The following is a 21,706-nucleotide window of genomic DNA, read 5'->3' on the forward strand; positions in this document are numbered from 1 at the left end:
ACTTGGTAGGATTGATATTGTCTTTACAAAGGTCTAAGATGAAGAATCTTCAACACCCACTTCCAATTTCTCAGAAATGGAAATCTTCAAATCATCAAAGCTAAGAAAAATATTGTCCCTAAACTCAGTTCTAAGCTTTCTACTCAAAAACATTATACCAAAAATAAAATATTGAAAATTGCATTAAAAAAAAAACATAAAGATAGATACTAAACTAAATATTCAAAAGTGTATTTATAGTCACCAAAAATGTGCTGCTAAGGACCATTCGGCACAATAAGTCAGGATCGCCGATCCACTCGGCGATCCGCTCTTTGGTCAGTTCCATCGCCTTTTTGCTTTGGCCTTCAGCGACTTCAAGTTCTGTAACTTTGGGCGATATGGTACTGCATTGCGGAATCGTTCGGCGACTCACCGACTCCTCATTTCTATCGCCGACTTGATGTTCTCCTTCAGGGCTTGGCACACTGGAACATTAGGCGTGACCATGTCCATTCGGCGACTCGCCCAATGGTTTAGGCGATCCTCGGGCCTTCTTTTCTTCGTTCTTTCAGCTGCCTTGTTCCTTTTTGCTCATTTGTGTCCGTGCTTTGTTCCTCAATACAAATACCTAAAAATCAAGGACTTACATCAGTTATTGGCACAAAATATTCATTTGAGGACACTAAATCTATTAAAATAAAGCCCTAAATGAGTCTAAAATGTGGACTCATCACTAACTCATAGCCATTTTCTTAAACAATAACCATTTTCCATGATTAATTTAAACTATATTTATGTATTATATTTAACTACTAAATATTAACTTAGTTATATAATTTTCCCTTTTAAAATAGTAGTTTAAGTTAAGGTTCGTGGATTTAGGTCAATATTCAATCCAAGTTATATTGGATGCAAAAATATCAAGTAACTTGTAAAATTACCCATGCGTCGCGCGGTTATTTAATATCACGAAATTTGTAAAATAATACTTAAAACCTATCAGTCATTAAAACTAAAACACTATATTATCTTACATACAAGATTACGTAGTAACGAATATTAATAATGTAAAAAATAATAATTATAATAACTTATCATTTACCCTTCAATCAATCATCTTTAATTTGATTTTACAATTTATCCTTTTGTTTCTAGGAAGTGTTACTATTTGATATTTTGGGGAATCAAATGCACATCAATCTGAGATATAAATTTTTTAATAACTAAATAATCGTTGGTGAAGGGATAAATAAATTTTAAAAAAATGAGAAAGTGAACAAATATTCTAATTTTAACGTGTAGAAAGTTCAGCACTACCTTTTGCTTTACATATATCATTTTAAAGTTCCTCATTTAAATGTAGCATAAGGAATTATTAAAATGGAAAATTAAAGGGAGAATGTATCGTATGGGACAACAATTCAAATTATTATATATACTTGAAAGGAAAAAATATTACACAAAACTATTCAGTTTGTTTAGGTGCTTTTAAAAATCAGCATACTAGAGTGATGCAGTTCAATTTGAAACTACACTTCTATTCCAATCGCAGTATCGAGAAACACATCTATTAGTTCAAGAAAAGTATTTACAACTTGCAATAACTTTGAGAATCTATCTATACTTCATATTGAATATGAACAATTAATTTATTGTGTAGTTATCTATGTCTTTGGGATCAAAAGAGGCTCTAGTCTAGTCATATTCCTCTATAGGTCATCTCTCATAATATCCTTGAAGTCATGTCAAAAGTTTATTAATTATTGTCTTCTCACTTCGCACATCAAGGTGTGATAAGGTTTATAAGGTTTTTATGTCCTTACAATGGCATACCAAATTTGATTTCTTTACTTCAAGAGATGGTAGTATAGATCTTTAAGGAATTTTTTTACTTAACCTTCAACAGTTTCAGTAGATAAAACTTGTGTGGATACTCAATTAATGTGTGTTATTTAATATGTACTAACAAATACTTATATAAAAATAAATTTGCTGAAACATAAACGACAAATTTTAAAGCATGTACTCAAATATAGTAATTAATAACATAAGCATAAATTAATGACCGTAAAAACATATCAAGATCTATAACAATAGAATGAAATAGAAAGAAAAATCAAGCCACTGAATGCACAGTGTCCCCTTAGAAAATTATTCTGCTCTAGTACCGAGGTTTAAGGGAATTGATCCTCTCAGGATAGAACGATTTTATTCACCAGTGTATTGATACAAAATCAATGGTGTTAGTGAGCCACTCAACAGGAGCAAAGTACACGAATATTTAATTGTGCCGAAGAAGAAAAAGTTTAGAATTTTCGTTGTTTTAAAATGAGAGGAAATCCCTCAATTTATAGACAACGAAGGGTAGTGTAAACAAATGCTTAGTGTGCCTTATCGGGAAGGTCACAACTCTATGGAAAAGTTACAACCTTTCAGAAAGGTCATAACCTTTTATAAAAGTCACAACTTTTCATAAAAGTCGCAACTTTTCATAAAAGTCAAAACTTTTCATAAAAGTCAAAACTTTTCATGAAAGTCGCAACTTTTACAAAAAAGCCACAACTTTTCATGAAAGTCGCAACTCTTCATATTTCATTCACACCTTTTAAAATCCAACTATATTTACTTAATATATCAATTCAAAGCTCTAATAAATTACATTGTCCTTCAATCTATATTGTACCACCCCTAGACAAAAAAAATGATTAACTCAAATCACCAAAGGTAAAGAAAGATTATGGAGAAACGGTAGACTAATGCATGCAACAATGCAAGTATATATATGTAACGACCGATTTCCGTTGTTATGGAAAATTCAATGGGGAAAGAATTGGGCCATAAAAACTTTTGGGCAGTGACTTGGAAATTCCTAGCCTAGTTCAGATTTAGACGAAATTTGAGTCAGGTGAGGTCTAGAGAAATATGGTAACGAATGAGAGATTTAATTATGAATTTGATCACATGAGTTGATAGCCAAGATGTTATGGAGCCCGTACTGCCTTACGGAATCAAATTCGAGCGAGCAGAACTCCCCAAAGTGATCTTAGCGTAAACGGGTAGTTTTTGAACCTCAAGGATTGTAGGTGTGTTGTGAAATGGGAGTTTGGAACTCAAATTCCGACTCTCTGTCTTCGTGCAAACCGCCAGGGAGGGATTAATCTCATCAGGGCGGGGCCGTTGTGCTAGGATGGTGTCTGGCGTAGTGGGTCAGTCGCGACTTAAATCAGGTAAAAGCCCCAAAAATGTTTTTTTTCAGCAACTTTCATTCTCGAGAGCTAACAGACGACCCAGGGTAAGTTTTTGACAGTTTTCCACCTTTTCTAGCGCTAAAGGTAAGGTTTTTACTCCCCTAATCTGTTTTTCGATTCGTAGAACTTAAATTCTTGGGTAATTATCATTGGGGGAAGGTTTTGACCTGAAGTTAATGGTGGAAAAAGCCCTAAGTTGGGTGTTGGGATCTTGTGTTTGGCCTTGGGTTGATAATGTCGATTGTAATCCGGGTAATTAGGCCTCATTTATTGATCCCTGCTTAACAGATTGTTTTTAGACCACGAACAAGTGAAAAAAATCCGGATATGGAAGGCTCAAGAATCTTAGGAGGATTCAAGCTTGGTTTCGAGGTAGGTAATGGTTTGATTTCATGTTTGTGTGATATATGTAAGAAATTGCTTCATTGTAATGCATGTATGTGAATGAGGCACTATAGATCAAATCAAATGAAATGAGTACAAATGAGCAATTGAATGCCATGAGCCTAATACTTGATTGTATGATTGTGATTATGTACATTATGGGTGTGATTATGATTGTGATTGTGGTTGTGCTAATTGGATTAGGTGTCACGTTCTGACACATACATTGGATCGGGTGTCACGTTTCGACACATACCTTGGATCGGATATCACATTCCGACACATATATTGGATCGGGTGTCACGTTCTGACACACTAGCAGTTTGGGTATGGGTTCCATGAGAGGACCATTGTACTGTCATATTTACTTGTTATTGAGAATGTGATATTGTACATTGCTCCTGAAATGATAACTGATTTATATATTTTGTATATGCGTGTTCAATGTGGTTTGATTACTTTTATATTTTTCTCTTACTGGAATAGCCGTGTGATCCTACCTGTACATTGTGGTTGTGTACTGATAGTGCACTTGCTCGTTGTTTATTGAGTACAAGGACTCTTCAGGTGGCTACGGATATACCTCAGCTAGGAGATCAGTGATCGAGATCGGATTCAAGGGTGAGCCAGTTCTATCAGGCTTTCATTAATCCTTCATTTTTGTTTAGTCCATTCTCTTCGTGCTCAGACTAGCGCTTATATATTTCTTATGTTCTGTTAGGGTTGTACCCCTTTTTCTTAGACTTGTTGCACTTTAGATGTTTTGGTACAGTGACTTTCAGTTCTAGGGGTTAACTTCCGCAATAGTTGTTAGTTATTTTGTTCAACTTTCGGAGTTTATGGGAACTCCATATTTCTTTAGTCATTTAAACCTGCTTCCGTATCTTTAAATGCTTAGTTTTTTGTTAAGGTTTCTTATTCTGGTTGTAGTAATGGTTCTCCCACCTGAGGGTTAGTGTGGGTGTCAATCACGACGGTCTAGGTTGTGACGAAGTTTGTATCAGAGCCCTTGGTTCGTTGATCTCATCGTATCAAAACGAGTCTACTAGAGTCTTGTGTAACGTTACAGAGACGTCTGTACTTTTGTTCGAGAAGCTATAGTACTTTAGGAAATCTATTTATTTCTACTCCTTTCATGCAATGACTTGATTCCAATTGGTATCGGGCGATCCAAAATGGTATCTAATCTTCTTCCTTCTTCTGTCCGCAGATGGTTAACACACGTTTCAACGGCGCCAGGCCCGTAGCTCCTGTCAATAAACCAGCCGAGGAGTTCGCAGCAAGAGGCCGCGATCGAGGCTGGGGTAGAGGAAGAGCAAGGGGCAAAGGTCGAGGAAGGGTGGGACCGGCTAGGGGTAGAACTCCAGTTGAGAATGCTCCCAGAGATGTGGCTCCTCCTGTGCATCACGAGCAGGTAGAAGAGAATGTGGAAATTGAGGACAATGAGGAGGTTGGACCAGAGGGGGATGCACAGACAGAGGCTACAGGTGTTCCTCCCTTAGAACCAGTGTTAGCTCAACAAATTATGACTTTTCTAAAGGGATTGGTCGGTCCTAGAGTCCTTCCCACAGTGCAAGCGACTCAACCTCCAATCAATCCCCCCATTGTTTTTACTGTTCCCAGGGTGGGTGGAGCTCTAGGCACTGATGCCTTTTTCCATCCCCTATTGGGTCCTATGATGACTGGTAATGACCATGAGATGATTACTAAGTTTCTGAAACTAAAGTCACATGTATTCCATGGTTCTGAGAGTGGGGACATCTATGAGTTTATTTTGGACTGCTATGAGAGGCTTCACAAGTTAGGTATTGCACACCAGCATGGGGTAGAGTTCATGACCTTCCAGCTTCAGGGTGAGGCTAAGCAGTAGTGGAGGGTCTATGTGGAATGCAGATTGTCAGTTTTACTCCCATTCACTTGGACGCGGTTTCATGCTCTATTTCTAGAAAAGTATGTGCCCCGGACTTTGAGAGACCACAAAAAGGATGAGTTCATGGCTTTGGAGTAGGGTGGTATGTATGTAGCTGCTTATGAGGCTAAATTCCATGTTTTTTCTAGATATGCTACACAATTGGTGAATACTGAGGAGGAAATGATTCATCTATTCGTCAAGGGATTGAGCCCCTAATTACAGGTATTGTATGTTCACATGACTTCTGCAGGAAAAGGTTTTAATGAGGTGATAGAGTTTGTAAAGAAAGTAGAGCGGGTTCGACATGATGGGCAGGCCAAAGGTTTGGCTAAGAAGCCCAAGAGCACAAGTAACTTTCATGGTTCCTACTCCAGAGGTTCATGTTGGCCGATGCTTGCAGCCTGGCCAATTCAGTCAGTCTTTCTCACTTCTAAATGTAGTGACTCAGGAACTCCACAACAGAATTTTATTAAGGATAGCTAGGGAGCTACGCCTTCGGCTAACGACAGGCTATCTTTTGATAGTAGTTGTTATAATTGTGAAGAACCCGGGCATATGAGGAGAGATTGTCCCAAACCGCGCATGTTTGACCCTGCGCAGTAGCAGACTAGAACACTGGTACCCGTGGGCAACGGTGATAATGGTAGAGGACATCCACAAGGTGGGCGATAAGGGAATCGGCGAGGACGTGGAGGTCGGGGAAATGGTAATGCAAGTAGAGGAGCAGTGCAGCCAGGCAAGGAGGTTGTTTGTCAAGATAACAGGGCTCAGTGTTATGCCTTTCCGGGCTAGAGCGAGGCGGATTCGTTTGATGCAGTGATCACATGTACTATTTTTGTATGTGACTGGATGTTTACTGTTTTGTTTGATCTGGGCTCTACCTATTCATATGTGTCAGTTTGGTTTGCCTTGGGATTTGATGCGGTTTGTGATGTACTTGATGCCCACATCCATGTTTCTACCCCAGCTGGAGAGTCTTTCATAGTCACCCATGTATATCGTGCTTGTCCTATTTTATTTATAGGTTTTCAGACTTGGGCTTATTTGGTTATTTTGGTTATGACTGTCTTTTATATAATCTTAGACATGACTTGGTTGTGCCCCTATTATGTTGTGCTTAATTTTAATACTAAGTCTGTGACTCTAGAGATACCGAGTAGGGAAAAGTTAGAGTGGGAAGGGCTGTACAATCCTAAGCCAACTAAGGTCATATTTTCTATTCGGGCTAGGAAACTGGTGGGGCAGGGATATTTGGCATTATTGGCTCATGTTCGGGATGTTGATGTTGAGTATCCCTCTATTGAGTCTATTCATGTAGTGTCTAAATTTAGGGAAGTGTATCCTACCGATTTTTCTGGTATGCCTTCGGATAGAGATATAGATTTCTGCATTGATTTGGAATTCGGCACTTGCCCCATCTCCATTCCTCCCTATCGCATGGCTTCGGCAGAATTGAGAGAGCTTAAGGCTCAAATCTAAGAGCTTATTGATAAAGGTTTCATCCGTCCTAGTGCTTCCCCGTGGGGTGCTCTTGTCTTGTTTGTTAAGAAGAAGGATGGTAGTATGACGATGTGCATAGACTATCAACATTTGAATAGGGTCACCATTCGAAATAAGTATCTGTTGCCTCAGATTGATGACCTCTTTGACCAGTTACAAGGTGCGTTGGTTTTCTCTAAAATTGATCTAAGGTCTAGTTACCATCAGTTAAAGATTATGCTTGAGGATGTACCAAAAATGGCATTCAGGAACCGCTATGGGCACTATGAAGTTCTAGTAATGTCATTTGGGTGGACAAATGCGCCTGCAACTTTCATGAGTTTGATAAATGGTGTGTTCAAACCATTTCTGGATTCCTTTGTTATCATCTTTATTGATGACATATTGGTTTATTCGAAAAGTGAGGAAGAGCATGCTGACTGTCTTCGTATAGTTTTGGTGTCCTTAGGAGACAAAAGTTATATGCTAAATTTTCCAAGTGTGAGTTATGGTTGACTTCAATTGCCTTTTAATTTGTGGCATGTGGTTTCAAGGGAAGGGGTAATGGTAGATTCCCAAAAGATTGAAGCAATCAGGAATTGGGTCCGACCTAGTTCTGTGACTGAAATTAGGAGTTTTGTGGGGCTCGCCAGCTACTATCGCTGGTTTGTGAAGAATTTTGCTTCCATCGCCACACATTTGACAAGGCTGACAAAAAATTAGGTACCTTTCGAGTGGACTAACAAATATGAAGAGAGATTTCAAAAGCTCAAGACTCTTTTGACCACAACACATATTTTGGCACTGCCGGTGAAAGTTAAAGATTTCATTGTTTATTGTGATGCTTCACATTCGGGCTTGAGTTTTGTGTTGATACAAAATAAGAATGTTATAGCTTATGCATCGTGGCAGTTGAAGGTGCATGAGCGAAATTACCCAACGTATGATTTGGAGTTGGCAGCGGTACTATTTGCCCTTAAAATTTGGCGACATTACCTTTAGGGTGTCAAATGTGAGGTGTTTGCTGACCACCGTAGCCTACAACATGTATTCACTCAAAAAGACCTAGATCTGAGACAGTAAAGGTGGATAGAGTTACTTAAAGACTACGATGTCACCATCCAGTATCATTCGGTTAAGGCTAACGTGGTGGCAGACGCATTAAGCCGAAAGGCGGTGAGTATGGGTAGTCTAGCTTGCTTGGGTGTAGCCACGCGACCTTTGACAAAGGAGATCCAGACTTTGGAGTCTAAGCTCATGCAGCTAGCATTGAAGTTAGGCCCACTTTCATTGAGGAGATCAAGGCCAAACAGGTTGAGGATGAGAATTTGAATGAGCTTAGAAAGAAGACAGTGTCTGGCAAGGCACAAGATGTGACTCTTGATGCAGGTGGTATGCTCAGTTTTAAGTAAAGAGTGCGTGTTCCCCGAGTGGATGATTTGGTTTAGAAAATTTTCACTGAATCTCATGGCTCGCGGTATTCCATTCATCCGGGTGTGACCAAGATGCACTGAGATTTGAAACGACTTTTTGGTGGTCTGACATGAAGAAACACATAACAGAGTTTGTGGTTAAGTGCCAAAACTGTCAGCAAGTAAAGCATGAGCACTAAAGGCATGCAGGTTTGCTTCAGCGAATGCCAATTTCGGAATGGAAGTGGGAAAGGATAGCTATGGATTTTGTGGTTGGTCTTCCCAAGACCTTGGGGAAGTTTGACTCCATTTGGGTAGTAGTTGATAGACTGACTAAGTTCGTCCACTTCATTCCAGTCAGAGTGGATTATAATGCGCAACAGTTGGCTAAGGTGTATGTGAAGGAGAAAGTGAGGATGCATGGACTTCCCCTTTCTATCATCTCGGACCAGTTGGGCACTCAACTCACTTTTAGCACAGCCTTCCATCTGCAAACGGACGGGAAGTCAGAATGGACTATTCAAGTGTTAAAGGACATGTTGAGGGCATGTGTGATTGACTTTGTAGGATATTGGGATAAGTTCCAACGTTTGTGTGAGTTCTCCTATAACAACAGCTACCGCTCCAACAATGATATGGCACCGTTCGAGGCCCTTTATTAGAGGGGATGTAGATCACCCATAGGATGGTTTGAGGATGGAGATGTGAAACCTTTGGGGGTTGATTTGGTGAAGGATGCTGAGGATAAGGTAAGAAGCATCCAAGCTAAGCTTCTAGCAGCCCAGAGTCAACAGAAGAAATGTGTAGACCATAAGGTAAGAGACATGACATTTCAGGCCGGTGAACAAGTTTTTCTTAAAGTGTCACCCGTAAAAGGGGTGATGAGATTTAGCAAGAAGGTCAAGCTTAGTCCTCGATACATTGGATCATTTGAGATTCTTGACTCTGTAGGGCCAGTGGCTTATAGGTTAGCCTTACCTCCTAGCTTATCTGGATTTCATTTAGTGTTTCATGTGTCCATGTTGAAGAAGTATCATGGGGAAGGGGATTACATCATAAAATGAGACTCAGTTTTGTTAGATAAAGACCTTAAATATGAGGAGGAACTGGTTGAAATTCTTGATCGCAACATCCGAAAGTTGAGGATAAATGAGAGAAAGTCCGTGAAAGTTTAATAGAAGCATCGTCCGATTGAGGAAGCTACTTTGGAAATCGAGAAGGACATGCGAGACAAGTATCCCCAGTTGTTCAACAATCCATGTACTACTCTACCCTTGCGAGACAAGTATCCCTAGTTGTTCAACAATCCAGGTACTACTCTACCCTTGCGAGACAAGTATCCCCAGTTGTTCAACAATCCAGGTACTACTCTACCCTTACTTTAGCCACTTTTTCCTAGTTTATCACTCGGGGATGACTGATGGATAAATTGGTATCTATTGTAACGACCGGTTTCCATCGTTATGGAAAAGCCAATGGGGAAAGAATTGGGTCAAAAAAAAATTTGGGTAGTGACTTGGGAACTCCTAGCCTAGTCCAGATTTGTATGAAATCTGAGTCAGTGAGGTCTAGGTAAAACTGGTAACGAATGAGAGTTTTAATTATGAATTTGATCATAAGAGTGGATAGCCAAGACGTTAAGAGCTCGTACGACATTACAAAATTGAATTCGGACGAGTAGAACTCCTGAAACTGTTCATAGCGTGAGCGAGTAGTTTTTTAACGTCAAGGGTTGAATATGTGTTGTGAAATGGGAGTTTGGAACTCAAATTCCGACTCTCTGTCTCCGTGCAAGCCTCCAGGGCGGGATTAATCCCACCAGGGTGAGGCCGCTGTGGCGGGAAGGGGTCCGCCGTAACAGGCCAGTCGTGACTTAAATCGGGTAAACACCCAAAAAATGTTAGTTTTCTGCAACTTTTGTTCTTGAGAGCTAAGAAACGACCTAAAGGTAAGATTTTTACTCCCCTAATCCATTTTTCAATCCGTAGAAGTTAGATTCTTGGGTAATTATGATTGGGGGAGGGTTTTGACCTGAAGTTAATGGTGGAAAAATCCTTAAGTTGGGTATTGGGATCTTGTGTTTGGCCTAGGGTTGATAATGTCTATTGTAATCCGGGTAATTAGACCTTGTTTATAGATCCTTGCTTAACTGATTGTTTTAAGACTACGAACAAGCGAAAAGAATTTAGAAAGGGAATGCTCAAGAGTCTTAGGAGGATTCAAGCTTGGTTTCGAGGTAGGTGATGGTTTGATTTCATGTTTGTGTGATATATGTCAAAAATTTATTCACTGTAATGCATGCATGTATGTGAATGAGGCACTGTAGATCAAACCTAATGAAATGAGTACGAATGAACAATTGCATGCCATGAGCCTAATACTTGATTGTATGATTATGAGTACGTACATTATGGGTATGATTGTGATTGTGGTTGTGCTTATTGGATCAGGTGTCACGTTCTGACACATATATTGGATCCGGTGTCACGTTCTGACACATACCTTGGATCGGGTGTCACATTCCGACACATATATTAGATCGGGTGTCATGTTCCGACACATATATTGGATCGGGTGTCACGTTCCGACACTCTAACAGTTTGGGTATGGGTTCCATGAGAGGACCATTGTACTGTTGTATTTACTTGTTATTGAGAATGTGGAATTGTACATTGCTCCTGAAATGATAACTGATTTATATATTCTGCATATGCGTGTTTATTGTGTTGTGATTACTTGTATATGTTTCACTTACTGGAATAGTCGCGTGATACTACCAGTACATTGTGATTGTGTACTGATACTGCTCGTTCTTTGTTGAGTATAGGGCATCTTCAGGCGGCTACGGATAGACCTCGGCTAGGAGATCAGTGATCGAGATCGGAATCAAGGGTGAGTCGATTCTTTCATGCTGCCATGAATCCTTCATTTTTGTTTAGTCCATTCTCTTCGGACTCAGACTAGTGTTAAGATATTTCTTATGTTTGGTTGGGGTTATCCCACTTTTTCTTAGACTTGTTGCACTTTAGATGTTTTGGTACAATGACTTTCAGTTCTAGGGGTTAACTTCTGCAATAGTTGTTAGTTGTTTTGTTGAACTTCCGGAGTTTATGGGAACTCCGTATTTCTTTAGTCATTTAAATCTACTTCCGTTCTTTAAATGCTTAGTTTTTGGTTAAGTTTGAAAATAAATAAATTTAAATGTAATTTTAATTTGTGGTGGTGTCACGTAGGCGAGCATAGATTTTTTTTTATATATATGATGATATATGAATCTGATTAAATTCCTTCTGCTTAAAAAAAGAGAGAGAGAAACAAATTGTTGGATAAAGGCTTTACAACCTCCGTGTGTGGTCTTTTCCTTTGACAGAAACAAATTCATTTGTAGAAACTTCTCTTATTTAAAGTCACAACCACTAACTATCCACACACTTTTTATTTAATTACTTCTCAATTTTCAACAAATTAACTAAATTCATGGCATCTTCTTCTGCGAGTTCTTCACACTACTCTCCTCAATGGAAGTATGTTGTGTTTGTAAGTTTTAGAGGTGAAGATACTCGTAAAAAATTTACAAGTCACTTGTTTAAAGGTTTGAATAACAGGGTTCACTTTTCAAGATGATAAAAGGCTAGAGTATGGCGATTCGATCCCAAAAAAACTCATGAAAGCTACCAAAGATTCTAAAGTTGCCCTTGTTGTATTCTCAAAGAATTATGCTACATCGAGGTGGTGCTTAGATGAACTAGTGAAGATCATGGAATGCAAGGACAAAAATGGACAAATAGTCATACCGATCTTTTATGATGTGGATCCATCACATGTTCGAAACCAAAGGGAGAGTTTTGCAGAAGCATTTACCCAATACGAAGCATTTACCCAATACGAATTGAAGTATAAGGATGATTGTGAGGGGATGCAGAAGGTGCAAGGATGGAGGACTGCCTTAACTGCAGCCTCAAATCTAAAAGGACATGATATCCGTGGCGGGTGAGTTAAAATCACATAATTACTTTTAATGAAAAAAAGAATGAAACTGCATATACAATCTAATTTCATTGATTATCATATAGGCGTAAGAAATGTTTTTATATATTTTTTCCGGAAAACAGAGTGATTGTAGATTATATATGTTTCTATCAGTAAGAAGGCATAGTCCTATCATACTTAAATTAATATTTCCTATTTAATACTCTCCTGAATATTAACAATGTGAAATATTTTCTCAAATTTCCCACAATTAATCTTTTTATATTTATGTAGGATTGAATCTGAGAATATTCAGCAGATCGTCGACCACATCTCCAAATTATACAAGAGTGCTTATTTTTTATTTTCTTCGCAAGCTGTGGGAATAGAAACTCATTTAGAGAAAGTAGAGTTCTTACTTGAGAAAGAAATGGATGATGTTCGGATTGTTGGGATATGGGGAGTGGGCAGAATCGGCAAAACGACAATAGCAACAACCATCTTTCATATATATAATCTATCTGGTCAATTTGAAGCTGCTTGTATTGTTGATGATGTTAAAGAAAATGCAAAAAAGAATGGATTATGTTTTTTACAAAATATCCTTTTTTCTGAACTATTAGGAGAAGAAGATAATTACATCAAGAGTAAGCATGTGGGGAAAGTCATGATTCCAAGCAGACTTTGTCTAAGAAGGTCCTAATTGTGCTTGATGACATAGATCATAGTGATCATTTGGAGTATTTAGCAGGTGATGTTTGTTGGTTTGGTAATGGCACCAGAGTTATTGTAACAACTAGAAATAGAGATCTAATAAAGAATGATAATGCAATATATGATTTGTCTACGCTACCTGATCATGAAGCTATGCAATTGTTCTATCAATATGCTTTCAAAAAAGAAGCTCCAAATGAGCTTTTTATGAATCTCTCCTTGGAGGTGGTAAATCATGCTAAAGGCCTTCCTTTAGCCCTCAAGGTGTGGGGTTCTTTATTGTATAACAAAGACCTAAGTCGGTGGGAAAGAACTGTAGTCAAAATTAAAAAAACCTCTAATTTAGAAATAGTTGAAAAGCTCAAAATAAGTTATGATGGCTGGATCCTGAAGAGCAAAAGATATTTCTAGATATGCCATGTTTCTTCCGAGGATATAGAAAAAATAGAGTCATGCAAATCCTTGAGAGCTGTGATTTTGAAGCTGAATACGGATTGGATGTCCTAATTGACAAATCTCTTGTGTTCATCTTTGAAACTGATACGATAGAAATGCATGACTTGATGCAAGATATGGGTAGATATGTGGTAAAATTGCAAAAAGATTCAGGTGAACCTAGTAGACTATGGAATGCTAAAGATTTCAACGAAGTGATGGTCAACAATACGGTAAGTAGGATAAACAATGCAATGATATTCAATTTCTTATTTTCATATTCCAAGACTTATAGGGCAGTCAATTCCAATTATTTGTTCCTCTTGCTTCATAATATTCTTGTTGACTTATAATCTTTTTACCAGGGGACCATGGCAATGGAAGTAATCTGGTTTACTTATTTTGAACAAATATACTTAAACAAAGAGGCAATGGAAAATATGAAAAAGCTTAGAATATTATACCTAGATGATGGTAGGCCGCACCGCTTGGCTTCACCCCCCTCTGATATTGATTCGAAACACATTCCCAACGGCTCCATTGAGTGCTTGTCCAACAACTTGCGGTGGGTTTTCTGGAAGCACTATCCTTGGGAGTCATTATCAGAAAAATTTAAACCTCAAAGGCTTGTTCATCTCAATCTCAGTCGGAGTTTGTTGCATGATTTATGGACAAAAAGAAAGGTACCGTTTTATTTGAAATACTTGCTATTTTGACTTTTCCTAGAATTATGATGTTTGTGTTTAAGCGACATAAGATATTAATTCCATAAACTCGAATTAAAATTAGACACATTCTTGATATATATATATCTAAAAGATGTTTAATGAGTAAAATTCAATATAAATTCATCGTTAGTGTTAATTGATACTAAATGATGAAACATAAAAAGTTTGGCAACATCTAACAGTTAATTAATATTTAATGGAATTTTATTAAGTTACATAACTATGATTAATCTTTAAATTGCTTATATTCATCATAAATGTGAAAAGTTCTTGCATGTTATTAATCAATATATCATTCTTATTAATAGTGCAAACTAAATGCATGCTGGCAAGCAATGTGTTAAAGAAAAAATTCAGCTTGCAATAAAATGATTTTATTTAAAAGTTAACCAATAAATTGACCATATTCATCTTCAAATGTTTTTTTATTTATTAATAATATGTTATTAACTGGTCAACTTTGTAACTTACGAATGAATATCATCACTTTATGACTCATTAGCTTGCAGTTAAGTTAGGAAGTAAAAAGGTTGTGAAAACATTTTAATTAATTAATAGTTAACTTATGTATTAGATATTTTAAACCATTTTGAATAAGGTTAGCCCTAAAATGGTATTTCAATTTACATTTAGAACCATTTTCTTGAATTATATATAAGTTTCGCACATTGCTTCTAAATTTAACACTTTATTTTAGGCAAATTTACCACTAGACAGTGTCTAGCAGTCTTTTATTAAACATAAAAAAAAAATCAATAGGGACAAGTACAAGAAAGGGGGGCTTGGCCTTACCTTACTAATCCTAATGAAGTACCTAACTTCTGCTACCTAACAAGCATGAAGAAAATAAGAGCTAGAGATAACTAAGTATTTTCTAATCATCACAGAGTTTTTAATACACTACATGATGATATTACAAATGAGGATGCTTAAATAATGTAAAAATATGTCAATCAAGAAGAAAGTTGAGTTACCAGCCTCAAACTTTCTATTACAAAAGCATGAATTAAAAAAGATTGATTGCCCATCACATGTAACTTGAAGTATATTTATCTTATCTTCTTCTTCAAATTAAACCTATCCAACAACATTTGATGATTCATACCTTCTTTATGGATTTATTGGATCTAGTTGAACCTATTGATACTGTCAAATGGTTTTGCTTTGCCTATCGCATCGGTAGGTGCCTTGGAACAAACTCCTTAGTCATTTTACCATCCAACTATGTTGTCTTCCATGTGTCTTCTTTTTGCTTTTATTGCTTCCACTTCTTTGTTGCTTAGGTGATATATCCCATTCCCTAGACACTCTATCAAAGCATATGTCCAGCATATTGTCTTCCTCATCTTCATCCAGAGAATCCTCACCCAAATTTACTGCATCTTCATCAAGAGAATCCTCACCCGAATCAATTGTATTTGACACTAACGCCCTTGACTCATTCTTCTTTGCAAACACATATTTAGGCACAAATACGGGAGCTTCTAGACTTAATTTGCTATTCAAAGCAGGTGGTGAGACTTGTTTTTCTTGGATCAAATCGTTGTCATTCTCTGTTAACCTTACTTGCTTTCTAGTAGTCTTCAATAAAGCATCAAAGCTATTCGAACATAATAGGTCTCTTGAGGCATTACTAGTATCTTGCCTCTTCTCACTGTCATGAAAATTTCCAATCAGACCCTTTTCACTACATGGAGAATTATTTTGACTAGTCGGGGAAAGGATCCGACTACTAGTTGATTTTTTGTGTGCAACCAGTGTCCAGTTTTTAGTTGGATTCTCATTTTCAACTTGCAAAACATGCTGCCCAGAATTTTCAGCATCTTCAACATCAGATGTATCCATTAGTTTTTGTCCTGAATCTATTAATTTTTTCCCTGAACCAACTCGTGGTGCATCAACCCCAACTCTTGGTGTTCCCTCTGCGTTTTTAGTTGCATTAGACATCAAATTTAGCCTAACTTCTTTTGATTGCATCTCATTAGTAGCAGCCTGTTGGTTATTGCAATCACCTTTGTTTTCGGTAGTTGTTTGAACACCAATATTACTTGTATCAACATCCATTGAGTCTACACGATTTTTCTCAGAACTGGAAGCAACCAATTGTCGATCTAAAGAAGTAGCTTTACTTTGATCGACATCTACAATCTTTCTTTTTTCATTTTAATATTTTCTCTCGCATCGCCCTTGATACTTTTTCACTATCAGTAGTACCTTTTAAGCAACTTCAATGGTATCATCAATTTGTTTGTTATTTTGATTTCTTTTCGAGATCAAACGACAACTATCTTCATCATGACCTTAGTGCTTACAATAATTGCAATACAAAGGTATATTATCATATACAATCTCCTGAAAAACCTCGATTAACTTAACAAATTTTCCATTCACAAACTGCAACCTTATACGATTTGGAAGATTTTCCATTAGATCAAGTATAACCTTGACCCTAGTCGTGCTAGGTCTTGACTTGATTTGAGTAGCTTTATCTATAGCTATTGGTTTTCCAACTGCTGATGCTATAGACAACAGAGACTTCTTTGCAAACAAATCTAGAGATAAGTTCGGTAAAGAAATCCAAACCACAGCTAACGTTATTTCCTCCTTAGGGTTATATCCAATGGACCATGGAAAAACCCTACATTGGTGCTCTTCTCCATTGTAGAGAAGATAATTAACTGAGCGAGATAAAGTTAGTATATAATCTTCATATTGATCAAACCTCAACAAAATTTGTCTTGGAGCAAGTAAGTCAATTAAACAATTGCCCTTGGTACCAAGATGTTTCGGTAAAATTGACTTTAATACCTTCAAATCTGGCGCACCATGGGATAATTTAAACACCACTACTTGATGTAATCCCTCTTCGATCATAAAGTCTTGCCTTTCCTCCATTGAAAACGTGATAATAGGTTCTCCATGAATTAATTAGGGAAGATTGTTTAGGATTTATAGTATTGGAATTGAAAAGGGTGGCGTATGTGGTGGTTTGGGGTGGTGGTGCGGGCTGGACAGCCTCGAAAAGAGGCCGTCCAGTGGCTGTAGCAGCCATGATAGCTGCGCAGCTACTGCCTTTGTAGGAGCCGCCAGAAACCCTTAACCTAAAGGTAGAAAACTAGAAATTAGGAGGTCGTTTCGTTTTTTTTGTTTTATATTACACTTCTTTTTTAAAAAAATTGAAAATATTTTCTCTTGGGCTACATTCCTCCTTGTGAGTCTCAGGTTGAGAGTCACATCTTTCTTAAATACATGTTTGACAGGGGGGAGGTAGAATATAAATTATAAATTTGGTCGAACTCAATAACTTTAATTAAAATTTTGTATTTTTTTCAAGAAATATGTTGAATATTCATAATTATTAATTTAGAACCCAATAATTCAAATGGAATAAAATTTCGAACTCATAATTCGAATTCTAGTTTCGCTTCTGTAGATTTTGGAACTACACTACTTGGGCTAAAATTTTTCATTTTACAAAAGAAAAAGCTACATAATTAGACATACATACATACATACCATATATACTAATCTAACATATACTTTCATATTATCCCACTATTTAATAATTTTGTACCTTATTCGCCTAAAATGGAGACCTTAACTATATACCCACTTAATTCTCTACATAATTTATGTATATACTCCAAATCAACCCCCTCTCTCTCCTAATTTTCCCTTCCCACATTTCGTCACCATTCTTTCTCCTTTTTCTCCCTTACACAATCTTCTTATGTTAATCCTACCTCCGTTATTGCACTTACAAAGCTCGCGAATGACCATAACTTCAATTTTATCGATGGAGAATCTAAATCAATTTATTAATAGTTAGAGAAATATAATCCTCTCCAACGAACATAGCTCCTATTCTTTCATCCACATTATCTTCTCTCTTGCTAGTATGTATTCAGAGATGCTTGTTATAGGTGGTCTCCCTATGTGGGAGAGAGCGGGAAATTGCTTGATGTAAGATGGCCATCTATTTGGGTCAGAATTGATTTAGAAATCTATATTATTTAGTTAATAATTTATTAGTACTTATAAAACCCAGCTCCATCATTATTGTCACGATCCAAATCTTCGTGAGTAGCACCCACACTAAACCACTTGGTAGGAGAACCAACTACTAATCCAACACATCATTACTAGAAGCAGTTCATCATATAAAACTAAGAAAATAGTTTAGAATAACTAAAGAATTGAGTCCCCTTAAACTCAACCCAATAATCGAAACATTTATGCAGAAATAAATTCCTAAAAACTGAAAGTCGTGGGACCAAAATTTTAATTTAATCAATGTTCAATAATGGGACGAAACCCCAAAAACTTAGAAAACATAAGTAATAGTCTAAATGTCTTTTCCCGAAAAGATGGACAAGAAAAGAAAGAGGAATTCATAGTAGCCTAGAAGAGTAGCACACCCTTTGATTCGATAAGGTCAAGCTTACTTCAGCTGAGGTCTCACATCAGCAGCCTGAATATGTCCATTACTCAACAAGGAAAGAGCAAGTGTAGTATCACTAGACAAATCACAGTATACTGATATGATCACACAACTAATTCACGCTTTGAATGTAAACAACTAACCACAATACAATAAACATAGTCCAACACATATAACATTAATAATCACCAATACATAGACTTCAGTCACAATATCATCAAATGAACCAATACCTAGATGCATGTCCCACATGATTCCAAGAATAATAATACAGAAAAATAGGAGGTTTTAGAACTTTTTCTGTATAAAATTCTGACTTACCCCGCTATAGCGATCCGACCCGCTATAATGGCCCTGGTATAGTGCTTGCATATGCTTGTTATAGCGGAAATTAAATATTTTCAGTTTTCTAATCATTTAATTAATTGAATGGTATAACTAATGCATAGACTCTTCAGTTTTGGAATATGAATAGTTATTTTCATTTTTCTAATCATTTAACTAATTGAATGGTATAACTAATGCATAAACTCTTCTGTTTTGGAATATGAGTAGTTATTTTCATTTTCTATATATATGTTGTAAATTAATTATCATATCTTACTTCTAATACTTTTTATAGTTTTCTCTTGTATTTGCTAATTTTTTTTATTTTTTTTTCTTTGCTTCAGATCTTATCTTGTAATTGTGAATTCTTTCCTTCTCCATCGCATCATCAGGTACATAATATATATGATAGTCATATCATTGGAATTATGCTTAGTCATGAAGAAGGTAAACATTTATTAGGCCAATTCACTAGGAATATTTTTAGTTTGTTAAGATGTATCTCATTAGGAAATATAGAGAACTTGTATTGTTTGAGATCCATAAATTAGTACTAGAATGAAATGGGTCCAAATAGAGTGAAAAGAATAGTGAAAATGCATATGCCAACTCTAAAAAACATGTAATTGAGGTATGGTTGTAATTGGATTAAAAAGAGTAATAAAAGTAGATGGATCGTTGTTGCCGATAAGTAACTGCTAACAAATTGATGTACAAACATTATGAGTTTTGTCATCTATATTATATTGTTACATTCTATAGGGTTTGACCAAATGATAGCAGAAGCTTTCACTAGAAAACAAAGTAAAGCTTAATGTTGACCAAACAACATGATCTGAACTTACGTGTTTGGATCGAGTAATCTCAAATTGGACTTTGGACGGTCTCACATATATACATAGCATATGCATAATCATAAATAGGGATTGTGCAATTGTCTTTAGAAAATTGCTCCACTTTAGTCAGTTGCATCCCTGATGCTGTCAAATCAGTTGGATTATTTCAACCATTTGTATTAAGTTCTAGCTTGTTTGTGAATATGGATTGATTATGTTATATTTTGTAATACTATTATATTTAAATAATTTAGTTAATATTCTCATATAAAATTTACACATGAAAGATTCATAATCTTGAATCAAACAAAGAAAGTTGTACATGCAATTATCTATTACAAATAAATATGATTTTTTCAAGTGTATCCTGTGAAATTGATAACGATACATTATCCATCTTAAAGAAGACATATGTTAATCCATATATCTACATTATGAAATACATTTTTTATTCAGAAACAACATCTTGATATGTATAAGGATATAAGAAGGAGGAGACTATAGTTTCTTAAAAATAAGACACAAACATTAAGATATGAAACATTTACAAACATAATCAACGTTACTTATGTTTACCTATAAACTATATGTTATTGAAATATTAAAAAAATAAAGAAAGTGCCACAATGAGTATAAGATATATGAGAACTACATAAGAAAAATGTTATTACCAATTCAATTGACTGTTTATAACTACAAACAATTAGCATTTCCTAAATTTAGTCACTTATTACTTACATGTTTTAGCATCATCTATATCATTTTAAAAAATTGTACTAATTAACATGGGACACACGTGTTCAGAAACTAGTTATATTATAAGTGGGAAGGTGCTTAGTCTAAAGTTGGATAACGAAAATGCCCTTCAACTTTTAAATTACCATTATGTCACGACCCAGACCATAGTGATTGGCACCCACACTAACCCTCCGGTGGGAGAACCATTACTACAACCCAGACTAAACAACTTAACCAAAAACTATGCATTTAAAGATACGGAAGCAGGTTTAAATGACAATAAAAATGGAGTCCCCATAAACTCCAAAGGTTTGAACAATTAAGTAACTAAACTAATGCGGAAATTCAACCCGTAGAACCTGAAAGTCAATGTACCAAAACTCTACTAACGACAAGTCTAAGAAGATCCATGGCAGCCCGAAAGAAATGGCTCACCCTTGAATCCGGTCATGCTCAATAGTCACCTAGCTGAGGTTTATCAATAACCGTCTGAAGATGCCCTGTACTCAACCAAGAACAAGAAAGTGCAGTATCAGTACACAACCACAGTGTACTGGTAGGATCACGCGGCTATCCTAATAAGTGTAACATACATTAGTCAATACAACAATATAATCACATGCACATATTGAAAATATACAATATCATCAACATATACGAACAATGAACAACTTCACGATTCTCACATATCACAGTTCTATCAATTTAGAGAAACATGTCGTCTTCCAATATCAATCGTCATTAGATATGAACGAACTCATCACAAGTAGATACACAACACAATTCAATGGTCCACTCACGGAACCCAATTCAATAGTCCTCTCATGGAACCCACACCAAATAGTTAGCTTACCGTAACGTGGTACCCGATCCAATGATTATGCCGGAACGTGGCAACCGATCTCATAATTATGCCGGAACGTGGCAACCGATCCAAGTTAGTTATGCCGGAACGTGTCAACCGATCCAAGTTAGTTATAACGGAACGTGGCAACCGATCCATTCAACACACCACAATCACAATCACAAGTATATCCTCAAGATCATACGTTTAAGTCATGATTTCATGGTAACCATCATTCATTTATCTAATTTTACAAC

At 36.5% G+C, this 21,706-nt stretch overlaps 1 protein-coding gene and 1 pseudogene across 1 annotated transcript; both read left to right on the top strand.

Moving 5' to 3' along the window:
* The first annotated feature begins 12,081 nt into the window (after positions 1–12,081).
* Positions 12,082–13,511, top strand: LOC102586557 (TMV resistance protein N-like; annotated as a pseudogene).
* LOC107057994 (TMV resistance protein N-like) lies at positions 13,496–19,878 on the top strand. The gene is made up of 3 exons (XM_015303195.1): positions 13,496–13,768; positions 13,901–14,218; positions 19,376–19,878. Exons 1-3 carry the CDS (start codon positions 13,514–13,516, stop codon positions 19,580–19,582), a joined length of 780 nt encoding a protein of 259 aa, XP_015158681.1. The 5' UTR covers positions 13,496–13,513; the 3' UTR covers positions 19,583–19,878.
* Positions 19,879–21,706: the final 1,828 nt, after the last annotated feature.

The sequence above is a fragment of the Solanum tuberosum genome, unplaced genomic scaffold (assembly GCF_000226075.1).
Source record: "Solanum tuberosum cultivar DM 1-3 516 R44 unplaced genomic scaffold, SolTub_3.0 scf00422, whole genome shotgun sequence".
Classification (NCBI taxonomy): Eukaryota; Viridiplantae; Streptophyta; class Magnoliopsida; order Solanales; family Solanaceae; genus Solanum; species Solanum tuberosum.

Coding starts and splice junctions, on each gene's coding strand:
- LOC107057994 (XM_015303195.1), top strand. CDS start 13,514: ATGCCATGTTTCTTCCGAGGATATAGAAAAAATAGAGTCATGCAAATC. Junction 13,769..13,900: donor AAGTGATGGTCAACAATACG/GTAAGTAGGATA, acceptor TCTTTTTACCAG/GGGACCATGGCAATGGAAGT. Junction 14,219..19,375: donor ATTTATGGACAAAAAGAAAG/GTACCGTTTTAT, acceptor TCTTTGCTTCAG/ATCTTATCTTGTAATTGTGA.